Below are 23,016 nucleotides of genomic sequence, written 5' to 3'. Positions count from 1 at the left end.
CCTTGGATCCCCACATCTCCCCAGTTACCCCAGAAAGGGACAAACACATACACACATACACACACACACACAAAATGGATCTGGGATGGACTGTTCTTGAGCTTGAAGATCATAGAATATTTCAAGTTGAGAGGGACCCATAAGGATCATTGAGGCTAACTCTCTGCTCTTCGCAGGGAGTCCTCACACTTAACCATAAGACTGAGAATATCGTCCAGATGCTCGAACTCTTGACAGGCTTGGTGCCATGACTACTTCCCTAAAGAGCCCATTCCAGTGACTGAGGGCCCTCCAAGTGAAGAATCTTTTCTTAATGTCCGATCTGAACATCCTCTCATGCAGCTTCATTGTATTTCCTTATGTCCCCAGGAGGAGAAGATCAGCACATCCCCCCTATTGCCCCCCTTGAGGAAGGTGCAGACTGCAATGAGGTCCCAGCCCAGCCCCAGCTGTGTCCCAGGCAGGGTCTGCAGACAGCCCTGCTCTGGCTCTGCCAAGCTCTGGGCAAGAAGAGAGGCCGGGCAGGGCTGGCAGTTCCCTGACACAGGCACCAAGTCCCACAGGAGGAAGCAGATGGACAGAGAGCAAAGCTCACCCATCAGCTGGGGCAAGTGGCCAGTGCTGGAAATGGCCATGGGAGAGACGAATGTCCTGGGGCACCTTGCCAGTCTGTCCATGGCAGCAAGGGCACAGACCAGCCTCCTCTCTCCTGCAGTTTGAGTGGGCACATGACCGAGGTGGAAGGTGTTGGTCCCTAAAATATCACCTTGCCCAGGCCCTTCTCCTCATCTTCACTGCTCAGCGAATCCGGGCCCAGCTGGCCCTGATGTACAGGCTTATTCTTCCCACCAGCAGGACCAGCAACTTCTCCTTGTAAACTTTAAAAGGTTTCTGCTTCTCAGGGTGCCCTTGGACTGAAGATCTATTTAGTCAGCAGTTAATGCCTGTGTGCAGATGTCTTACCCTGATGGTGGTGTCTCTCACAAGACAACAGCAGGAGGAGTTGCGAGGCACTACAAATGCTGAAAGGTAGTTCTGCTTCAAAGGAATTTCCCTCCATCATAGGATTAATCATGCTGACTATCTCAGAAACAGCTGCAGAGCAAGCAAAGGCAGGGCCAGTGAGGAAAGAGCAAACAGAAGTGGGCTGTTTGTCTCGGCTGGAACAAAATCGATCAAAGAGAAGAACTTGGATGGCTGAAAAGAGAGGAAAAGAAAATGGAACTTAAGCAACAGAGGTAATCAAGGCTGTTTGCCAGTACCTGCCAAGCAGCTCTTCATCTGAGCAGCAGTGGCTGGTGTGGGACAAGAAAGAAACAGATAAGCCAACCTAACTTAAATCTGATCTACTTCCACACTTGTGGGAAATCTGAGTCTTTTACCTACTGTGGGGAAGGGACATCCTATGATTGAAGGAAATGTGCATTCACTCATGCTGGGTGGGACCTCAGGAGGTCTCTAAGCCAACCTCTTACCCACAGCAAGGGTATCTATCACATCACACACAGTTGCTCAGGAATTTATGCATTCTGGGTTTGAAAACTTCCAAATATTGACATTGCAGAAATTTTCTGGGCTACCTGCTCCAAGGCTTGACTACCTTCATGAGTAAACAGTTTTTCCTCACTTATTTCAACTTTTGTCCATTGGATGTCATTCTCCCATAGGACACGACAGGGAAGAGTTTGGCTCCATCTTTAAGTGTAGTCAGAGGAGACCTCCTGAGAGAGGAACCTCTCGTAGCTTCCAAGGATCTCTGTTAGCTGTCTCTGAAATAAGGGTACATTGCTGAGAGGCTGCTGAAGATTTTACAGTCCTTTGACTATTCCCCCCTGCTGCTCTTTCACATGAGTACCACTGACACTGCCTCAGGAGACCTGGAAATTATCAAGCATGACTACGTCGTTCTGGACAAAATGTTCTAGGCCACGGTGGCACAGGTGGTTGTCTCAGTCCTGCTGGTTAGGGGAAAAGTTCTGAGCGGCAGACAGATCCTGCACGTAGGTAATTGGTTGTGTGACCTGTGTCAGCAACAGGGTTTCTATGACCAGGAGACCCTCTCTGAGGATCCACAACTGCTTGGAAGAGATGGCATTCACCTGAAAAATGGAGCTAAAGTGTCTTTGTCAACAGGCTGTCATTAAACAGGGAATGACTGGGGAAGGGAGACAATGACCAATAATGGTGTGATAATGTGGTGGATGCTGTTGACAAGGAAAGGCTTTTGCATAATGAAAACAGAAGGGACATAGCAATCGACAGAACAGAGCTGAGGAGGAATCACATCAAATGTATGAACATAAATAAGGAGGTGCCTATAGGACAGCAGGCTAGAAATGCTCTCCTGCCCTTTCTGAGAAATCAACATGACTGGCCACGTCTCTGAGTGCTTGCACAGTAATGCGTGCAGTGTGGAGAATGAACAAGAGGAATTAGAAGCCTGTATGTAATTACAGCGACACAATCTCATTTGGGTAACAGACGTGTGGTACACCGCTCACATAGCTGCAGTGCTGTGATGCATAGATACAGGCTCTTCAGAAGGACAGGCAGTGAAGATGAGGAGAAGGAGTTGGCCTTCATGAGAGAGCAGCAGAAATGCATGGATCTCTGCCTGGGAAGAGGTGATGAGTCAGTTGAGAACAAAGGAGTTAGTGGACAGAGCAACATGGGTGACATTGTGGTGGGTGTCTGCTATGGGGAATCAGGAAGATTTGGGAAGACGTAGATGAGGCCTTCTTCAGACATTCATGGGTCCTGCTCCGCATGGGGAAACTGAAACCCCTGATATCTCCCAGAGGGGAAACACAGCCGGGCACAAGCTATCTAGAAGGCTTCTGGACGGTAGTGATGGTAACTTTCCAAGCATTGAGTAATGAGGCGAGGTAAGCCAGAGCCCACTGGCAGCTGAACCTGGGAAGGGATGTGAACAGCAACAAAATAGGATTCTAGAAGAACATCAACAGCAAGAGTAAGGCAAGGGAAAACATGGGGACACTGCTGAATAGGCCCAGAGTCCTGGTTATGTGGGACATGGAAAAGGCTGAGGGAGTTGAGTATGAGATCATAGTCAGTGGAGATTAGGTCAGTGGTGCAAGGGCACGATCTAAAACAGAGGAAATTGTACCTAAACTGCAGAAAGCACTTAATTATGGTGTGAATTTTGATCATCAGACAAGCTGCCCAGAGAAGTTGTGGAGTTCCCATATTCAAGGCCCAGTGTGGCTTTGGACAACCTGCTGTAGCTGACCCCACGCGGTGAACCTAGATCATCTCCAGAGGTGCCTTCCAACTTCAACCATGCTGTGATTCTGTGATTCTGCAATACCTAGCAGTGTTTCTGACAACTTCTCTGTATTATGGAGTCATTGAATCATAGAATCATTTCAGTTGCAAGAGACACTTCTTAAGATCATCGAGTCCAACCATTAACCCAACACTGGCACTAAACCATGTCCCTAAGAACCTCATCTCCGTGTCTGTTAAGCCCCTTCAGGGATGGTGACTCCAGCACTGCCCTGGGCAGCCTGTTCCAACACCTGACAACCCTTTCCATGAAGAAATGTTTCCTAATATCCAATCTGGACCATCCCTGGCTCAACTTGAAGCCATTTCCTCTTGTCCTATCACTTGCTGCTTGGGAGAAGAGACCAACACCCTCCATGCTACAGTCTCCTTTCAGGCAGTTGTAGAGAGCAATAAGGTCTCCCCTCAGCCTCCTTTTCTCCAGGCTAAACAGCCCCAGCTCCCTCGGCTGCTCCTCATCAGACTTGTGCTCCAGGCGCCTCACCAGCTTCATTGCCCTCCTGTTGTGTTCCCTGTCCAACAAATGCCAGGGTTATTGAAGTCCCCAGCAAGGCCCAGGCTTCTACATTCAGAGATTTCCCAGATGGCTTAGAGAGGTCTATGGCAGTTTTTCCACCCTGATGTGCTTTCCTTGTCTCCTTGTTTGCTTCAGACCCAAGACACGCTGGAGTGTTCGGCAGATGGAAATCTAAAGCTGAAAGTGGATGCCAAGAGACTGAGCAAACGCTGCTGTCCCCATGGCCACAGAAAAACAGGGCTGGGAAGTGCAGTCCTGGAAAGAAACTGGTTTACTTCAGTTGTGGCTCTGCTGCCTCTGAGGTACTTTGGTACAGGTGCCACTGATTTGGATGAATGATGAGGTGCTGCTGAGTGGCCCACTGTGAAAATGGCTTATCTGTTCCTTGACTTTATTTTTAAGGGGGTGAGTATGAGGTGGTGGAAAGAAAAATCAGCAGTTTGAGAATTTAGGTAAACAAGTGGAGACCCCGGTGTGATGGCCCTTGTTTTCCTGGACTGCGCTACATCTACTCCACAGAGAAGGGACAGACGTGCCACACTGCAGTGGTGGCAACCCGTGGCTCACACAAAGGCAATGAATCTCTGTGCAGTGCTGTGTGGGTGTCCGTCACACACTCGCTCTGAGTGGGGATGGCTTTACTGTGCTGTACCTACCAGCTCCATGTAGTTACGTGTGAGAGCCTTGGCATCTCACCTAGCACTACAGGCCTCTAGTCGGGCATTAAATAGAGTAACTGCCTGGAATTTGATTAGGTGATTTGTACATGAAAACCATCATTATAGTCAATGGTGATCTAGTCAACACAGCTGATGTAAAAGACAGAAACTTTGCTGTCCCTATGATACAGGACACCTTTTGGTCAGATGGCAGCATGGGCTGACAAACAAATAATAAATAAGGACAGTGCCAGTGGGATGAACAAGCTTGGACAACCTCTGGAATGTCAAAAGTCACCAGGTATTTCATCTGAACAGCTGAGCTGACTCCCCTCAGAAGTAATAACGCAGAACCCTGCCTGTCATTGCCTAGGTGTCTGGTTTGATAATAAGACAAAAAAGGAATTTTTAGATGTAACTGTATGTCTGAGAGAAGAACTGACACTGCTGGAAATAAGTGTTTCTCCCCAGCTGACGGAGGGACCATCAGTGATGACTTCAGCCTGTTTCACAGTAGGTTACCCTGGAGCCCCAGGGACACCTGGAGGGAGCCCAGAGGGCCAAGAAAAAGTGCCACCTTGGGCTGCTCCTCTGCTACAGAGCTGGGCAGGGCTCTGGGATGGAGGGAGCTCATGGCAACCAGCTAGCACTGTAAAGAGACAGCTCTGCCCAGGAGCAGCTCCTCCGCAAAGCGCAGCAGGGCTGAGGGTACTGCCTGCAGCACCGAGGGGACAGGAGTGAGAAATGAAGAGCTTAAAGGTGATCTCTTGTTCATGGAGAAACCTTCACAACTTTTGACACAGTAAGTCTGTGAGAGTCGGGAAATTCAGATGAGTATCCTGGAGGGATCTTTTAGAGCTGGTACATCCCATAACGGATAGGACCTGTCAAGATGACTGTCTTGACTGGTCTGGTGTGGAGAAGGAAGAAAAGCTCTGGGGCGGAGCTTCCCTGAGGCACCATCAGAGGAGAAAGGCATAACAACTGCCTTCTCCTAGAGATGGCTGCAGCAGTACGAAGCTGGGTGTGCAGGAGGGGTGCCCAGGGCTGTCCTGCAGAGCAGGGTCCCTGCACCCCAGGGCTGTGTGCTGAGGCAGGGACTGTGCCACCTGCCAGGGTCAGCACTCAGCCTGCCTGGGAGATCACAGCTGCTCACAGCTCCAGGTCACCCCCAGGGTATTTCCAAAGGGACTTTTAAAGAAGAAGGTCAAAATGCAGATTATCTAAAAGGAAGGAGTCTGTGCTTTGAGTTTTCTCCTCTTGGTTGGCTGGGAGAGCGGTGGGAGTTAACAGTTTATTCTTCTCCTCTGGAGAAGGCACTCAGACCCCAGTTCTCATTAGGATATTCTGAGTTCCCCCTGAACTCCTGCCCATAAAGAGCTGCCTCTGGGCAGGGGCCACTGCCAGGGGGGTCTGCAGGGCAGACAGTGAGATGGAGACTATGAACACAACCAGGGATGAAACATGGGGAGAGAGAAGCAGCTCCTGGCAGGGACAGCTCCAGACAGCAGAGACAGGAGTGGGGACAGACAAGGAGCTGCTGCCAGACATGCTGTTGGAGGACAAAATTCAAGCACATCCCTGCCATCCCCCACAGTGCAGACACTTTCCTGTAACAGCTCCCAGGTCTCACACCCAGCACAGCATCTCCCCCCAGGGTCGAGGGGTTTAAGGCTGAGAAACTCCTGAGTACCTGTCTGTCTGTCCTTGTCGTTCCTGCCTTGACAGGAGCATTGGGATATTTGTATGTCCACAGCAGAGCCCCCTTCTCCCAGAGACACAGTCATTCAGCACAAAGCAGAGCTCATAAAAGGGACATGAAAGGGCCAAGGCAGTCTAGGGGATTTCCATGAGAAATTGAATATATTTTCCTCAAAGAAACTCTGCCCTAATTTATCACTGCCTTTTCCTCCTTGGACGGGTCGTCATGACCGGGGCAGAAGATGTCCAACAGCAGCTCCATCACCCTGTTCCTCCTCATGGAGTTTGGAGATACACAGGAGCTGCAGTTCTTGCACTTCTGGCTCTTCCTGGGCATCTACCTGGCTGCTCTCCTGGCCAATGGCCTCATCATCACCACCGTAGCCTGTGACCAGCACCTCCACACCCCCATGTACTTCTTCCTCCTCAACCTGTCCCTCCTCGATCTGGGCTGTATCTCCACTACTCTCCCCAAATCCATGGCCAGTTGCCTCTGGAACACCAGAGTCATTTCCTATCCTGGATGTGCTGCACAGCTGTTTCTGTTTGTGTTTTTCAATTCGGCAGAGTACTTTATTCTCACCGTCATGGCCTATGACCGCTATGTTGCCATCTGCAAACCTCTGCACTACAGGGCCATCCTGGGCAACAGAGCTTGTATCCACATGGCAGCAGCTGCCTGGGGCACTGGGTTTCTCCATGCTCTGCTACACACAGCCAATACATTTTCAATACCATTTTGCAAGGGCAATGCTGTGGACCAGTTTTTCTGTGAACTTGCCCAGATCCTTAAGCTCTCCTGCTCAGATGCCTACCTCAGGGAATTTAGACTTCTTGTGTTTAGTACTTTTGTCTATTTGGGGTGTTTTGTGTTCATCGTGCTGTCCTATGAGCAGATCTTCAGGGCCGTGCTGAGGATCCCCTCTGAGCAGGGACAGCACAAAACCTTTTCCATGTGTCTCCGTCACCTGGCCGTGGTCTCCCTGTTTTTGATCACTGTCATATTTTCTCACCTGAAGCCCCCCTCCGTGTCCTCCCCATCCCTGAATCTGATCGTGTCTGTTCTGTACTCGGTGCTGCCTCCAGCAGTGAACCCCCTCATATACAGCATGAGGAACCAGGAGCTTCAGGATGCAGTGTGGAAACTGGTGACTGGATGCCTGCCAGAAGCTACAAAGTGTCCATGTTCTTCAACGTATCACACATAACATAACCCATCTCACTGTGTCCACGTCACCAAACCTGTCAGAGTTCAGGGAGCATCTGGAGGATGCTCTTAGTCATATGGTTTAGGTCATCCTGCGAGGAGCGGGGAGTTGGACTTGATGATCCATGTGGATCCCTTCCAGCTGGAGATGTTCTATGGTTCTGTGACCTGCAAACTTGCTGAGGGTGTACTGAGTCCCACTGTGTATATCATTTATTGAGATATTGAACAGTATTTGTCCCAGTACGGACACCTGATGGAAACTGCTTGCTCCTGGTTTTTACTTGGACACGAGCTACTGACTGTTACTCTTTGGACACAGCCATCCAGTCAATTCCTTACCCATCTGTCCATCACACCAATATCTCAGCAATTTTTCGGTGGAGGCTGTATGGAAGGTCTTACAGAAGCCCCGATAAATGACATTCATAGCTCTTCCCTTGTCTGCTGATGTGGTCACTCCATCACAGGAGTCCACTAGCTTAGTCAGGCACGATTTACCCTTGGTGCAGCCTTGTTAACTGTCTCTAATCAGCTCGGTGTCTTCCATATGTTTCAACAGAGCCTCCAGGAGGATCTGCTCAATGACCTTTCCAGGCACAGAAGAGAAGCTGAGTGGGTGGTAGTTCCCAGGGTCCTCCTTTTTACATCTTGGGGTTTGGTAGGTTTGTTGGTTTTGGAATTTTTTTGGTGGTGGTGTGGGGGTTTTTTATTTGTTTTTGTGTTTGGTTTTGGTTTTGGTTTAGATGAGCATGATATTTCCTTTTTCCATTCACCGGGGACATCCTGTGATCCAGGAACACCTTGATAATAAAACCATCAATGGGATGAGTAAAGGACAGGAGAAAGAAGAACCAGCAGAGTTCAGGAGCAGAGACACATGAGTGCAGACCCCGGTGGGACACGCTTCATATTCCTGCTTGGCCTGTATCTACCAGATGGAGGTGGGAGAGACCTTGTCTCAGCACAGTGCTGGTGACTAGTCACTGACCCAGAGAAACTGGGTCTGTCCGAGATGCCCTGGGTGGTCTGTCCCACACCTGCTCTGAGTGTGGGTGGCTTTCTGTAGGTGCTGTGCTGTCCCTGCCAGACAAATGCAGTTGTGCTGGAGAGTCCTGAACACACCTCAGGTAGCACCACAGGCCTGGATTTGGCCATGACATTGAGCAACTACCCTGAATTAGATTGCGTAATGGAGGGATGTCCCTGAGACAAATGCCATTATTCTCAGTGGAAGCCTAGCAAATACACGTGATGGAGAAGAGGAGGAGAAAGGCTGAGCTCTCCCTATGGCAATGGCTACATTGGGTCAGCTGTATATAGGTTTTAGACAAGAACATACTGAGGAGGGACAGGTTTCTTTGTCCCAAACATGATCAGCTGCTGTCCTTTAATTTGCCCAAAGGAATTCCCTGCTGGTCTCAAAAATGCTGCTCCCAGAAACTGCCCTGTTTCAGCATTGCTCCATTGGACCCTGAGTCTACCTGCATGTATCTTGGACCACCACTGACACCCCAGATGTCACTGGTTGTTTGGGTGTGAAGATGTCCAACAGCAGCTCCGTCACCCAGCTCCTCCTCCTGGCTTTCACAGACACACGGGAGCTGCAGCTCTTGCACTTCTGGCTCTTCCTGGGCATCTACCTGGCTGCCCTCCTGGGCAACGGCCTCATCATCACCACCATAGCTGGTGACCACCACCTCCACACCCCCATGTACTTCTTCCTCCTCAACTTCTCTCTCATTGACCTGGGCTCCATCTCCACCACTGTCCCTAAAGCCATAGGCAACTCCCTCTGGCAGACCAATGCCATCTCCTATGCAGGATGTGCTGCACAGGTATTTCTCTTTGTCTTTTTCATTTCAGCAGAGTATTTTCTTCTCACAGTCATGGCCTACAACCGCTACGTTGCCATCTGCAAACCCCTGCACTACGGGACCCTCCTGGGCAGCAGAGCTTGTGTCCACATGGCAGCAGCTGCCTGGGGCACTGGGTTCGTCTATTCTCTGCTGCACACGGCCAATACATTTTCCATACCCCTTTGCCAAGGTAATGCCATCGAACAGTTCTTCTGTGAACTTCCCCAGATCCTTAAGCTCTCCTGCTCAGATGCCTACCTCAGGGAATTTAAACTTCTTGTTTTCAGTACTTTTGCCATTTTAGGATGTTTTGTTTTCCTTGTGCTGTCCTATGCGCAGATCTTCAGGGCGATGCTGAGGATCCCCTCTGAGCAGGGACAGTACAAAGCCTTTTCCACATGCCTGCCTCACCTGGCTGTGGTCTCCTTGTTTATAAGCACTAGCCTGTTTGCTTTCCTGAAGTCCCCTTCCATCTCTTTGCCATCCCTAGATCTGGTGGTGGCAGTTCTGTACTTTGTGGTGCCTCCAACACTGAACCCCCTCATTTACAGCATGAGAAACCAGGAGCTCAAGAATGCAATGTGGAAACTGATGACTGAATGATTTCCAGAAGCTCTAGAGTGTCCATCTGTTTCAATATATGACTCAGAATGTAACTCATTACAGGTCCATCCTTTCTTATTAGTTTGTTGTTGTTGTCAAGTTTTGTGTTTGTGTTGTCTTTTGTTCTGCCTTTTTTTTTTTTTAACTTTCATAATTTTATCCACAAAGGAATGTGGACAACCCATTTCAACTTCATTATCTACTTCACTAGTGTGACCCTGTGACTATGTGAACATGAGGCTATACTCTACTTAAAAAAAAATGTACCTGCAATGACTTGTCTTTCTGTCTGATATCCAAGCATCTACAAAAGAACCAAAAGTCTTTCCTCACAAGTTCTCTACCAAGTGCAAGGGGAAAAGAGGGACCTAAAACCTTCCATGGGGAAAATGCAATGGGGAAGTCATGGAGGTGCCCTCCAACCAGGAATGGGGAATGTTCCCATCCCTTAGAAAATCCTTCTCTCCCTCATGACCTGCATGGTGTTTGTGCTTGGGAAAACCCTCATCATTGTGCAGGTGGTGGTAAACCAGCATTTGCATGTCCCCAAGGACTTCTTCTTGGGACATTTGTTCTCCCTGGAGACCTTCTGTGTTTCCACCACGCTGCCCCAGCAGATGGCCAGTTTTGTGGCTGGGGACAGCACCATCTTTGCTCATCATGGTGTTACTGCTGTTTCCTGCACCTTGTCCTTGTATAGAGTGTTCACTGCTGGTGACCACATCCTAGGATCAGTACTGGGCTGTCTGTCATCCCCTGCCCTCTGCAAGACTCATGAAGGGGGACATCCGTCTGTAGCGGGCAGACACACTAGGGGCTCTTCTGTCATCTACAGTGATGTTCTTGTGAAAACACAGACTGTGAAAACATTTCTGTTTAGCGCCTTGTCATGGTTTAACCCGAGCTAGCAATCACAACCACAATAGCTGCTCCCTCAGTCCCACACCCCACCCCCAAACAGGGAAGACAATTGAAAGTCAAGGGAGGAACTTGTGGATTGAGATATACACAGTTTAATAAAATAACAAAATAACACTAACATACCACCACTATTAGTAACACATCTAAATGGAAAATGGAATATAAAATAAGATACTCAAAGCAATTCCTCACAAACTCCGTCTGCACCAAGAAGCCGGTCCAAGAAAGAAAGAGGAAGAGAACAGCCCGGTCCTGAACACCTGATCCAAGGGGAAGAGGGAAAATGCAGAAAGGCCCAGAGGTCATTGCAAAATGGTAAAATGGCAAAAGGTCAAACTAAAAGAAACTCCCAAATGGAACTCCACTGAAACACAGTAGAACTGGAACAGGTCTCCATCTCTGCATCCAGAAAACCCTACCCTCCTTCAACATGAAGCCAGATGCTAATGACATGCAATATTCTCATTGGTCAGTCTGGATGTCAGTCAAGGTCTGTCCCATCCATGACTCCCTTCCCAGCTGCTTTGCACCTGTGGGCAGAGAGCTCAGAAAGACCTTGGTTCCCAGACAGCAACTAAGATAATAGGCTCTTATATTGCCTTTGTTCCACTTCAAAACCACTGGAAAGTTACATGGAGAAAAACATTCTCTCTGTCCCGGGCTGTTATCTTATTTTTCCCAAACTAAATTCAAACAATGACCATGCTAGCTGCAAAGAAAGGAAAAAGTTTCTAACTGCATGAAGAAAATTAAGTCTGTTTCAGTCAAACAAGGCAGTGAGTTTCCAGCAACCTTTTCTAGAGGAAGATGTGGGTCAGGGCAGCTGGAACTAGATGATCTTTAAGGTCTCTTCCAACCCAAACCATTCTGTGATTCTAAGGGAAGAGAGAGATATGTTCCCTTACCCTCTCCACAAGACACAATACCTGCCCCAACACAGGAAAGACATCAATGCCAGGACCAAGAGCGTAGACTTTGTTTGTATTAACACGTTCCCAAGCTCAGCAAAATCAAGAGATGAGTGGCACAGACAGAAAACTCAGTGACCTGCACAGACGCTTTCCACCAAATAACTACTATAACAGTAGCACCCTTAATGCAAAACTACCCTTGTCTCATGTCCCACTTTGGGCACAAAAAAGGAATCTAGTGGCTTAACCTGGTTGCCACGTTTTAGTTTCCACTAAACCACTCAACCACTCCCCTGCTCAAGAGGACAGGGGGAAGAAAAACTCATTGTTTGAAATAAAGGCAGTTTAATAAAGAAAAGCACAGACTGCCTGTGGAAGCAAAGGAAACCAGAAGGATTTATTCTCTTCTTGCCATCAACAGGTGATGTCCAGCCTTTTCCTGGGAAATTGGGCATCAGTTCATGTAGCAGTTGCTTCAGAAGGCAAATGCCTTAATTAAGAATTGCCCCCTGCACACCCCGGCCCTTCTCATGGCTTTTATTGCTGAGCATGACAAGAGGACAAGCAAGCTCCAGCTGGTCTGACTATACTGACTGACTTCCATGGTCATGGGGAACCTGGGAACGTTCCCTACTGTCATCAAGGGAACATCCGGAGGGGAAGACACCACAACATCATTTGTGTTTTCACTCTCCTGAATGGCACTTCAGGAGGTCTCAGGTCTGACCTCCTTCTCACAGCACGTTCAGCTATGGAGTGAGACCACGTTGCTCAAGCCTTTACCATGAGGGGTCTGGAAAACATCCAAGGACAGAGACAGCACAACAAAGCTGGGGAAGCTGCTCCAATGCTTTGATGCCTTCATGGAGAAAAATATTTTCCTTATCTCCAGCCTGAACCTTGCTTATTTCAACATCTGACTATTGTCTATTATCCTCCTACCAAGCATCACCATGACAAGACTGGCTCCACCTTCCGGAAAAACCTCCCTGCAGGGACAGAGAGGCTTTTACAAGATGCCTGAAGCCTTCTCTTCTCCAGGCTGAACAAGGCCCTTTCCCTGAGTTTCTCCTTTCAGCAAGTGTCCCAGTCCCTGAGCATCTTAGCAGCCCTCCAGTGACCCTCTCCCAGTTAACATCTTCAGGGGTTAGTCTATCCCAGGGGCAGGACCTGCCATTTGTCCTTCTCTGTCTTGATGTTCCTGACAGGACAGCCCTCCTGCCTGTGAGGTTTCCCAGTTTAGCATCATCAACAAATGTGGTGAGAGTTGTCTCCTCAAGGTCACAGATCATTAAAGTATTAAACTGCCCAGGTCTCAGCAGAGTCCCCTGTGCTGCTCCACAAGCCCCCAATAAGTCCCAGTGGTCTTGAGGTTGGGCATGAGACTCCTTCACCACTGTTCTGTCAGCCCGATCATCCAACTGGTTTTTATGCATCTGTTTGTCAACCCATCTGACTGTAATGGCCTACCTCGGGTACAAGAATATTGAGGGAGAGCATGCCAAGAGTCTTGCTGAAGCCGAGGTAAATGACATCCACTGTTCTCCCCTCACGCAGAAATGCAGTTACTTCTTCATGAAGGCAATCAAGTTTGTGAGACATTAATTACCCTTGATAAGTTCATGCTGATGGCTTTCGGACACATTTTTCTCTTTTAGGTGCCCAGAAATGTCACTCAAGAGGACTCATTTGACAGGTCACTCCTCACCAAAGTGTTCTTGTACAGCTTGTGGTTCCCTGGGTGGCGCTTTTGGCTGCAACATTGGTTTGTTTTCACTCACAAGAGACCTCTACCAATCCTGTGACCTTTCAGAAGGGATATTCCAAACAGATGCTGATCTCCTGCAACATCCTTGCCACTATTCTGCCTGTTATATGCTGTATTTAATTTCTGTAATCTTTCCCCTATTTTCACCTGTCCTGATATAATGACTGTTTCAAAAGTCATCTTTTCAGGTGCAGACACTCTAGACAAAGGCCCTTGCCATTATTCTGCAGTTTTCTCCTTCTCTTACTCTTTACTCATTCAGGTTCTGCTCAGCTTGCCAGCTACTGCTTTGAACTTCAGGTAGGTAAATGTTTGCCTGTTTTGCAGTAGTCTAATTGTCTCCTTAGTCAACTCTTTTATTATGTTTGTATCTTTATTCTTTTATCTGCTTACCTAAAACATTTCTCATAAGATTATCCCTTGTTGAAAGACGACCTCATTAGAGGCAGCTTGTACTTAACTTATGGTGGAGGAGTGTGTTTTATTATTTTTGAAACTTAATTGTGCTTCACTTTTCTTTGTTTGTAATTAGGAAAAATCCTTCTGTGCCTGTGTGCAGCCTATTCTCTATGAAGAGCAGGTGGGAGACGGTGCAAAGGAGCTGTAACATCCAGCTGCAGCGAAGTGTGGACAAATCTGATGTAAAAAAAAAAAAAAAAAAAAGAAGTGAGAACAAGTCACAGGGGGCAACAGGAGAAAGGGTGAGGTTGGGCAGGTGAGGAGGAGCGTTGTCCATACCATATTGGACCTCAAGGGGCTGCTTTTCCTACCTGTCCAGACCTACTGAGGAGACATTCTGGATCATTATCAACCAGAGAATGCTACTATCACCTCTTCACTGAACTGAAAAGGAACATAATATGCCCTTCAAAATAAAGAACAATTTCTGTTAGTCACATTTTGAAATCTTTCTTCTTAGCTACATTATGAAACAGCTCTAAGTAGTTGTAGTGTCTTGAAGACTTGAAGAAAATTACAGGAAGGGAAATAGTTCATTAATACTTTCTCTATTTTAATGAGCCCCATGGTGTATTTGGCCCTTAGTCCATGAGCTACAGATACTGAGAGGAGAAAGAAGAAGTTGCTCAAGAGGTGGAAGTTAGATGTGCAACTCAAAGTACCTTGAAACATTGATTGACCCCACTGAAGGTCATTATTGACGAAGAACTCTCCATGGACTTGTTAGAGAAGATAATAGAAGGTTGTGATTGCAGGTAGGAAAAGGCACTGTACAGGTGGGTATGTTATGGAGAAAATCCTTGGTTTGTTTTACCAGCTTAAAGGCCAAACCCTGACCCCAGGCTCTGGGAAGGCAGATCCTTCATGCATGGCTCAGGGCTCTTCCTGGAGCAATGGGGTGTGAGTTTGAGCAAGGCCAAGTGCAGGAAACCTGTACAACCCCTCCTGGCTTCCCCAAGAACGGGTAAGGAGAAATCAATGTCCAGAAACTCAAAATAGAGTTTATCCTGGTAGGTCTTAGAGACAGATACAACTGCCATGGCCGGGGGACAAAGACCTTGCTCCTGTGTGGCCTTTCAGCCTCACCACAGCCCTTGGCCATGTCTACTTCAGGTTTGCTTATACTGCCCCCTTCAGGCACCTTTGTGCCTTCAGGCTGTTGACATGCATCTTGCTTTCCTATCTAGTTCTCATCCCAGCATTTCCATACTTTCACTGATGTCTCTCCACCCTCACTAGTCTTTCCTTGAGGTACAAAGCCATGGGTTGATCCAGACTCGCTCTGGGTTGCCTCTTGTACCACAGCACTGCCCTTGGATTGAGATGTCTTGTTCTGAACCTCCAATCTGAACCTTCCAGGCTGCAATTTGTGGGGCTTTCCTTCTCTTCCTACTACCAAGAAAAGCTGCATTATCTCAGAAACCACCCTTCAAGCAGTTGCAGGCTACTGCTGTAGTGCCCTGAGCCTCCACTTCACCAGGCTCAAGAACCTCAGGTTTCTCAGCCTCTCTCAAAGGCCCCAAAGCCCATCCTGGCAGATCTCTGGAGTCTCTCTAGTTCCTCTGCATTCCTCCAGAACAGGGAGTCCCACACCCAGACACACTAGTCCAGGTGTGGCCACCGCAACGCTGATTCAAGGCGGACGATAATTCCCTTGTTTGTTTTGCCATACTCCTCGTAACGCAGCCCCATATGCACTTGGCCTTACTCATGGTGAGCATGCACCACTGGCTCGTATGGCATCCCTCGTAATGCCCAGCCCCTTCCTCTCAGAATCACTCCTGAGCTGTTCAGGTCCCAACCTCATGTGTGGGGTTATTCTGCCTCCAGTAAAGGACCGGCAACTTCTTGTAAAATTTCATGAGGTTTTTATTACCAAATCCCAGAGTTTCTCAGGGTTCTCCTGGAGTGAAGCTCTGCTTTGCCAACTGTTAATGAGTGCGTATAGATGGCCTATCAGATTTGTGGTGCCCCTGACAACATCAGAGTATCAGGCATTATGAGGCACTCCAGATGATAGAAGGAGATACTAGTTTAATCGAATAGCTGACCAAGGAAGGAATCCCCATGGTCAAAAGCTAAGAAAGGTTGAATGAGAATACAAAGGCAGCCAACAAAGGATAGCCAAGGGAGGATATCTTGCTGGTATCCAAGAAGGTATGGGAAGGCTCTTTTTATCTCTTCCCAAAGCCTCGTCTTCTCCTGGCTTTTCACTTTTGAAGCAAAGGTACACAATGATATCCTGGGCTGCATTAGTAGGAGTGTGGCCAACCAGACAAGGGAGTTGTCATCCCCTTTGATTCAGCACTGCCAGATGGTTGAGGGAGGTGATTCTTCTTCTCTGCTCAGTGCTGCTACAATTTGTCTCGCTCACTTCCCTCAGGGTTTTCTACACCCCACCACACCCACACTGCAGACAAAGCTGTCCTCCACATCTTCCAGCAGAACTGCTTTGTCTTCGTGTGAAACACATATCCAGGAGACCATTCCCACCACGTTGGGTCAGGGAATACCTTCTACTTTCCCTTCAACCAAAGACTTTTAGCAGAGGTCCATGGTCTTCAAAGTCCCAGTGACTACCAGAGCCTAAAATTGTGACGCTTCCTCCAGCTGTCTAAGGAACAACTCATCCTCTTCCTAATCTTCATCAGGAGGTTCTGCGATCCTGACCAGAAGACCGTTGCACATGGAGATTTAGAAGTCCACATAACAGTAAACTAGAGTAGACCCATGGCTGTGCTCCATGTACAGCTTGGCCTTCAGTCTGTGTTGTGCTGAGCACACAATCCTGTGGGCTGCAGGATAAACTGGATTGCAACAGAGAAGTCTGCAGGAAGCTCCCACCCACTGCCAAAGATTAGGCCAACTGCATGTCCTTATCTTTATGTAAAACTGCAGCAACACATTCACATGTGAAGAGCCTCTTTTAGGGCCAGTAGAAATGATGACTTGATTTTTTTTCCTTGTAAGAAAACAATGAAAGTGATCAGTGGAGCAAAATAGGATATCCCTTCTAGAGATGAGTTCTGCAAGACTAGCTGCACCAGCTGACCAGGCAAAAGTTACCTCACCAGGATCTTCCAAGCCACACGCCATTCAACTCCAGAGACAGAACTGACCTCACAGCCACCTCCACAGTCCTATGCTGCCTGCTGGAGTAGGAGTTTCTAAGGCACGGCTGAGCTCACCACAGCATGCTCACCTGTCTAACCTCCTTTTGCTTTACAAGCTGATCAGATACAGGTCACCTCACATTCCTTTTCCCATGCCATGAGACTGCTCTGAGACCTCATGTCCTGCCCCCAAGGTGCCAAGCAGCCTAAGTCCAGGTTAGGAAAGGGACTGAAGGTGAGGGATTGAGAGCATGGGAAGGAGGGCTTTGGGTGTTAGGCTTTCAGGTTAGGGATTCAGGATTAGAGCTCACCTTCCAGGGTTCAGGATTAGGCAAAGGTTTAGCAGGAGGGTTTGGAGTTCTGCTAAGGGTGTCTGGTTAGAGTTTAGGGTACAGGCTGGCTTTGAGTGTTACAGTTTTGTCAGGGCTGGGGTCAGGGCGAGGATGAAGGTCGGCATTTTCATGTGAGGGCTAAGTAAGGACAAAGGGTAGGGTAAGTGTAAGGGGTTAGGGGTTTAGGCTTTGGTTTAGAGGTAAGGTTTGAGCTTAAGGGTTAGAGTAGTGGATTCCTTTCAAAGTGAGAGGGAGCATTTAGGGGCATGAAAAAGTTGGAACCTTTGCAGAAAAGAACTCAACACAATCCCTGAAAAAGTCTTCATTTCCAGCATGCTTAGTTTTTAATGAATTTTCAGGTTTTTATTATTATTATTTTTTATTAACAGCACTAAGGCCATGTACCAGCAAGTTGATCATGTTCTCTTGATTTATGTGAATAATTTTAGGCAGCCACTTATCAAAACAGATTTTCTTCTGTATTTAGAGTGCAACATTCCCTCTATGTACTTCTGTTTCACTGGCTTTTCTCCAACCTCTCCCTGTTCTGTCTTCAAAGAGCTCTCCCAGAGAAAGATTGCTTGCATCATAGAATAACTCAGATTGGAAGAGACCTGAATGTCATCTTGTCTGACTATGCTGCTTGAGGCAGGGTGAACTTGATGAGGTAGCTCAAGGGCTCCCTGCAGTTTCCGTTTATCCACAAAGGACCATAAAATGAGCTCTAACCCATCATAGATGGAGATAATGAAGATGTTCACATGTGTTGGCTCGAGTGCTGGTCACTGGGATGCCAGTAGTGACTGGCTGCCAGGAGGAGTCCATTGCACTGATGCCACCCACATTGTCATCTTTATTTTCCAACCAGATATCACCAATATGACTATGGTAGACCATATCAAAGGCCTTGTTAAAGTCCAGGTAGACAACATTCCCTACTTTCCCCTCCCATGCAGGTTCTGCACTCTTTTTTGTTTCCTTCAAGTGCCTGGAGATGTCTGGAAGAGCACTTGCTCCATCACTTGCCCAGGGACTGAGGTGAAGCTGCCCAGCCTGTAATTCTACCAATCATCTTGCTTTATAACCTACTTGCAGACAATGTCGATATTTTACTTCTCAAAGGCCCATGGAACTTCCCTGATAGCCACGACTTTTCTAAAGTGTTCCAGAGATGTCTCACAGAGACACCAGCCAGCTCCACCAGCAACTCTCTGCCTCTTCCCACACCAAAGGCTCTCTCTCTATCCTGTCCTTCCAAGTGAATTTCTGGGACACAGCAAATGCTGTCCAGGTCCTCTGGGCCTGTTCAGAAGGCAACAGCAAGCCAACAACTCTGACGGTCTCTGTGTGAACCTCAAAGCTTTCCTAACATTTTTTCTCACTGCCCCACTTCTGCTCAGCCTTTCTGGTTCTTAGGCTGTAGATTGAACAGGGATGTGGGAATGGTGTAGAAAAAAGGCTTTGTCAAACTCTCTCAGGAGTGCTGTTCTGGCATCATGTAGTCAAGGAGGAGGGTGCTGTAGAAAACAGTGGCACTGGTGAGGGAAGAGGGCCAGGTGGAGAAGGCCTTTTGCCTGTCTACACTGGGGTGAAGAGCAGCAATGCATTCACAGGATGCCCATGTGAATGGGAAGAGAAAAACTGGCTCTAAAATGCAGATTATGGACAGGGCAGCCTGCCCCAAACTGGCACCCATGGCAGCAAAGCGTTTCTCTTTCCATATCTGCACACACACTGTGCTCTGCTCTTCTCCTGGGACATCCCATCTCCCCACAGAACCTATCTGACCAGATATTCCTGCACCCTGTTCCCAAACTCCCCGCAGCCCCCTAGCTGGGGGTTTGCTCTGTGGAGTGAGTGAGCTGTGATGCCCAGGCTGTGGTGACCCTGCAGGGACATACTGGTCAGACTGGCAGGCAGACCCAGCTGATGTTGGTCACTGTCACTGTGATCGCCTCCCACACAAGCTCTGAGGTGGCCAGGGAGGGTGCTCAGAGGTGCCCTGCCTTATTCACTATCTGTGTGGGTGCTGGCCACCAACAAGCAAAACCTGAACCACCAGCTCTAAGTCCCTTGCAAGCCACACTGGACCCTGATCTCATCACACGGAGCCCACAGAAAATACAGAAAACAAAGCCTTTTGGGAGTCTATTCCTTAGGCATATTTTTGAGAGCAACTTTGGAAGAAGACCTAAGCCTTCAGGCACTGTGCTAAGGAGATCCCCTTGCTGATGGAGATGCTGTTCTGGAGGCCGGCTCTGCCACAGAAGTGCCCATTGCCTGTCCCTGCTTGTGGTCACAGGACTGCCACACTGCAGGACTGTAACCAAGTGTCAGGAGTGCTCAGATCTTACACCAACACAAGGGCTCATAGGAGAGTGGGGAAGTGGAAGAAGAACAGCTCTGAAAAGAAAAAGGCTGGTGCTCCCTGGCAGAGCTGCTGTGCTGGGATCTTTTCTCCCCACCTCTGCACACAGACACATTGTATGCAGCTTCACAAAGGTCTCAGAGGAAGGATCTTGGACAAACAATTCAGTGCAGTGTCCTTTCTTTTGTTTAAATACACAGAGAGCGTGGCTTCTCATTTACACAGTCTATGAATCAAACTACAAAGGTACATGGTGAATTAGAAGTGGAATGAAAAAAGTATTACTTTGTGGGCAATATAATCACAGTTAAAAAAAGCAGAACTAAACAAGGCTTCCCCAACTCCAAAACCCATCAAAAACTACAAGATATACAAAAGAGAGTCTGGGCATGTAATGAGTCATATCTCATGAGTGATGTGCAGAAGACAGGAAGTCTATTGGTTTGAAAATCATCCAGCCATTAGTTTCCTCAGGGCATCCTTGAGCTCCCGGTTCCTCATGGTGTAGATGAGGGGGTTCACTGCTGGAGGCACCACCGAGTACAGAAATGACACTGCCAGGTCCAGGGATGGGGACGAGATGGAAGGAGGCTTCAGGTAGGCTAATGCACCAGTGCTGATAAAGAGAGAGACCATGGCCAGGTGAGGGAGGCATGTGGAAAAGGCTTTGTGCCGTCTCTGCTCATAGGGGATCCTCAGCACCACCCTGAGGATCTGCACATAGGACAGCACAAGGAAAACAAAACAGACAAATACTACTAAGACACTGACCACAATAATCCCAAATTCCCTGAGGGAGAAGTGTGTGCAGGAGAGCTTGAGGATATGGGGATTTCACAGAAGAACCGTTCCAGGGCATTGCCTTGACAAAGTGGCATTGAAAATGTATTGGCCATGTTCAGAAGAGCATAGGAAAAACAGCTGCCCCAGGCAGCTGCTGCCATGTGGACACAAGCTGTGCTGCCCAGGAGGAACCTATAGTGCAGGGGTTTGCAGATGGCAATGTAGCGATCAGAGGACATGACTGTGAGAAATTAAAACTCTGCTGCAATAAGAAAGATCTGTGTAGCACATCCTTCGTATGAGATGGCCCTGGTCTCCCAGAGGGAACTGGCCGTGGCTTTGGGACAATGGTGAAGATGGAGCCCGGGTTGAGCAGGGAGAGGTTGAGGAAGAAGAAGTACATGGGGGTGTGGAGGTGCTGGTCACAGGCTATGGCGATGATGATGAGGCCGTTGCCCAGGAGGGCAGCCAGGTAGATGCCCAGGAAGAGCCAGAAGTGTAAGAGCTGCAGCTCCCGTGTGTCTGTGAATGCCAGGAGGAGGAAATGGCTGATGGAGCTGCCGTTGGACATTTGCTGCCTCTGGACATGAGCAGCTGTTCGCAGAGGAAAAGACAGTGTGCCTCATGCAAGACTGTTGTACGTTTCCAAATCTCTTCTAATTCACTTATGAATCTTTCAGGTTGATTAACCTTCAAATGGAGTGTTTTCCCAGGATACATTAATAAAGAGAGGTATTCCTGTTGTAAGAACCCCTTTATTTGAACCCCCTAAGCAATACGTGCAAACTCAGCAATTGGTCTTTTCAGCTATCTGCATGGTTTTCCAGATCATTATAAAATGTACACTTTGGGTCCATGGAGTCTCCTGATTTAAAAGTGAACTTGCTATACCGTATACCACAGGTAGTTTCTCTTTCCCAAAGACAACACCTATTCAGTGAGCATTTGGTTCCCCAGAATATGCATTTGATTAGTTTTTTCTGTCAAGTTGACTGAATAGAGTCTCTCATACAATACGTCAAAAGGGCTTACTTTTTCTCTTATTCTTTAAGTAATGCGAATTCTCAGTAAATTAATTAGCAATACATTTATCCATTTCACATGAATTTCCTGACACAATTTACCTAATTGTCTTTTTATAGATTGATTCATTCATTCTTTCTTTCTACCTTTTCACTAGATTGATCCCGCCTTGCCCCCAGAAGAGTAAAAATAGTCCATAATATTTCTGCTATAAAATGGGGAACAGCCAAACCTTGGTATGACTTTATTCAATGATTTCTTTACTATTTCTCTAGCTTTGTTGGTCTGGCATGGGAGGGCTTCAGGTCTGTGCTTGTTTGACTGAAAATGAGTTAATTTTCTTCACGCAGTTAGAAACCTTACTTTTTCATAGCTAGCACGGTCATTATTTGGATTTAGTTTGCGAACAAGAGATAACACCCCAGCACAGAGTTAATGTTTTTAATTGCTCTGGTCTGAGAGCCAAGGACATTCTGAGTGCTCTGCCCACACGTGTGAGGCATCGAGGAAGTGGGGGAGGGATGGGGCAGAGCTTGACTGACATCCAAACTGATGAATGAGAGTGTTCCAGCCCGTTAGTGTCACGCTTCATCTTTAAGGAGAGTTGGGATCTTCCAGTCTCTCTCTCTCTCTCTCTCGGGTGTTCTTGCGCTTGGGCATTTTTTTCCTCTTGTGCGTTCTTTCTTAGTTTTTTTTCTCGGAGCCAGGGGAGTTCAGTTTGGAACATTTAATTTGGCCTTTTGCCATTTTGCAGAGGTCTCTGCGCTTTTCTGCCTTTTTTCTCTCTTTGGGATCAGCTGTTGGGACCAGGATGCTGCTTCCTGGGACTGGCTGTGTGTGGACAGAGTTCGTGAGGAATTGCATTGAGTATCTTTTATTTTATCTTTTTTCTCTATATTGTATATATATATTTACTAGCAGTGTATTAGTATTTTGTTATTTTATTGAACTGTGTTTATCTCAATGCAAGTTTCTCCTTTCCCTTTCAAGGGAAGGGAGCGAGTGAGTGGCTATCGTGGTTTTATTGCCAGCTCATTGAGTCTTTGCATTTTGGTTATCGATACTTTGGTGACCCAAGTAACACATGTAGAACTTCTCTACCATTCGGGGGGACACCAGCTCATAGGGTCTTTGCGTTTTGGAAACTCTGGTAACTTGGATAACTTTAAAAAAAAAAAAAAAAAAAAAAAAAAATCAAAAAGTAAACTAAGGAACATAGAGAAAAATGAGAAAACATTAAATGAGAGAGAAAAACAAGAAAACAGTAATTTGATAAAGGTACCTTTAGTGATTTTGTTGTTTGTGCCTTAATAATTGTATTGTTGCTTGTGTCTTTAGTGATTTGTTGCTGTTGTTACTTGTGTCTTGGCTGATTTTATAGTCCAATACTTATGGTTCTCCCATTGTCTGTTATTGTGATTGTGAAATAGGTAGTGGATAATCGACAGGAGGGATTCAGAAGAAATCCGCCCTCCTCCGGGTTGTA

The 23,016-nt window shown here is 47.4% G+C and overlaps 2 protein-coding genes across 2 annotated transcripts; both read left to right on the top strand.

The window, feature by feature from the left end:
* Positions 1-6,425: 6,425 nt before the first annotated feature.
* Positions 6,426-7,391, top strand: LOC135997162 (olfactory receptor 14A16-like). The gene has a single exon (XM_065649639.1). It carries the CDS (start codon positions 6,426-6,428, stop codon positions 7,389-7,391), a length of 966 nt encoding a protein of 321 aa, XP_065505711.1.
* Positions 7,392-8,934: 1,543 nt separating this feature from the next.
* On the top strand, positions 8,935-9,852 carry LOC135997163 (olfactory receptor 14J1-like). The gene has a single exon (XM_065649640.1). The coding sequence runs from the start codon at positions 8,935-8,937 to the stop codon at positions 9,850-9,852; it is 918 nt and encodes a 305-aa protein (XP_065505712.1).
* Positions 9,853-23,016: the final 13,164 nt, after the last annotated feature.

Source organism: Caloenas nicobarica, chromosome 21 (genome assembly GCF_036013445.1).
Source record: "Caloenas nicobarica isolate bCalNic1 chromosome 21, bCalNic1.hap1, whole genome shotgun sequence".
Classification (NCBI taxonomy): domain Eukaryota; kingdom Metazoa; phylum Chordata; class Aves; order Columbiformes; family Columbidae; genus Caloenas; species Caloenas nicobarica.
The sequence above is the reverse complement of the archived record's forward strand: the minus strand, read 5'-3'. Positions and strand labels throughout refer to the sequence as shown.

Bases quoted from the DNA above. Each gene is read 5' to 3' on its own strand.
- LOC135997162 (XM_065649639.1), top strand. From the start codon at position 6,426: ATGTCCAACAGCAGCTCCATCACCCTGTTCCTCCTCATGGAGTTTGGA.
- LOC135997163 (XM_065649640.1), top strand. From the start codon at position 8,935: ATGTCCAACAGCAGCTCCGTCACCCAGCTCCTCCTCCTGGCTTTCACA.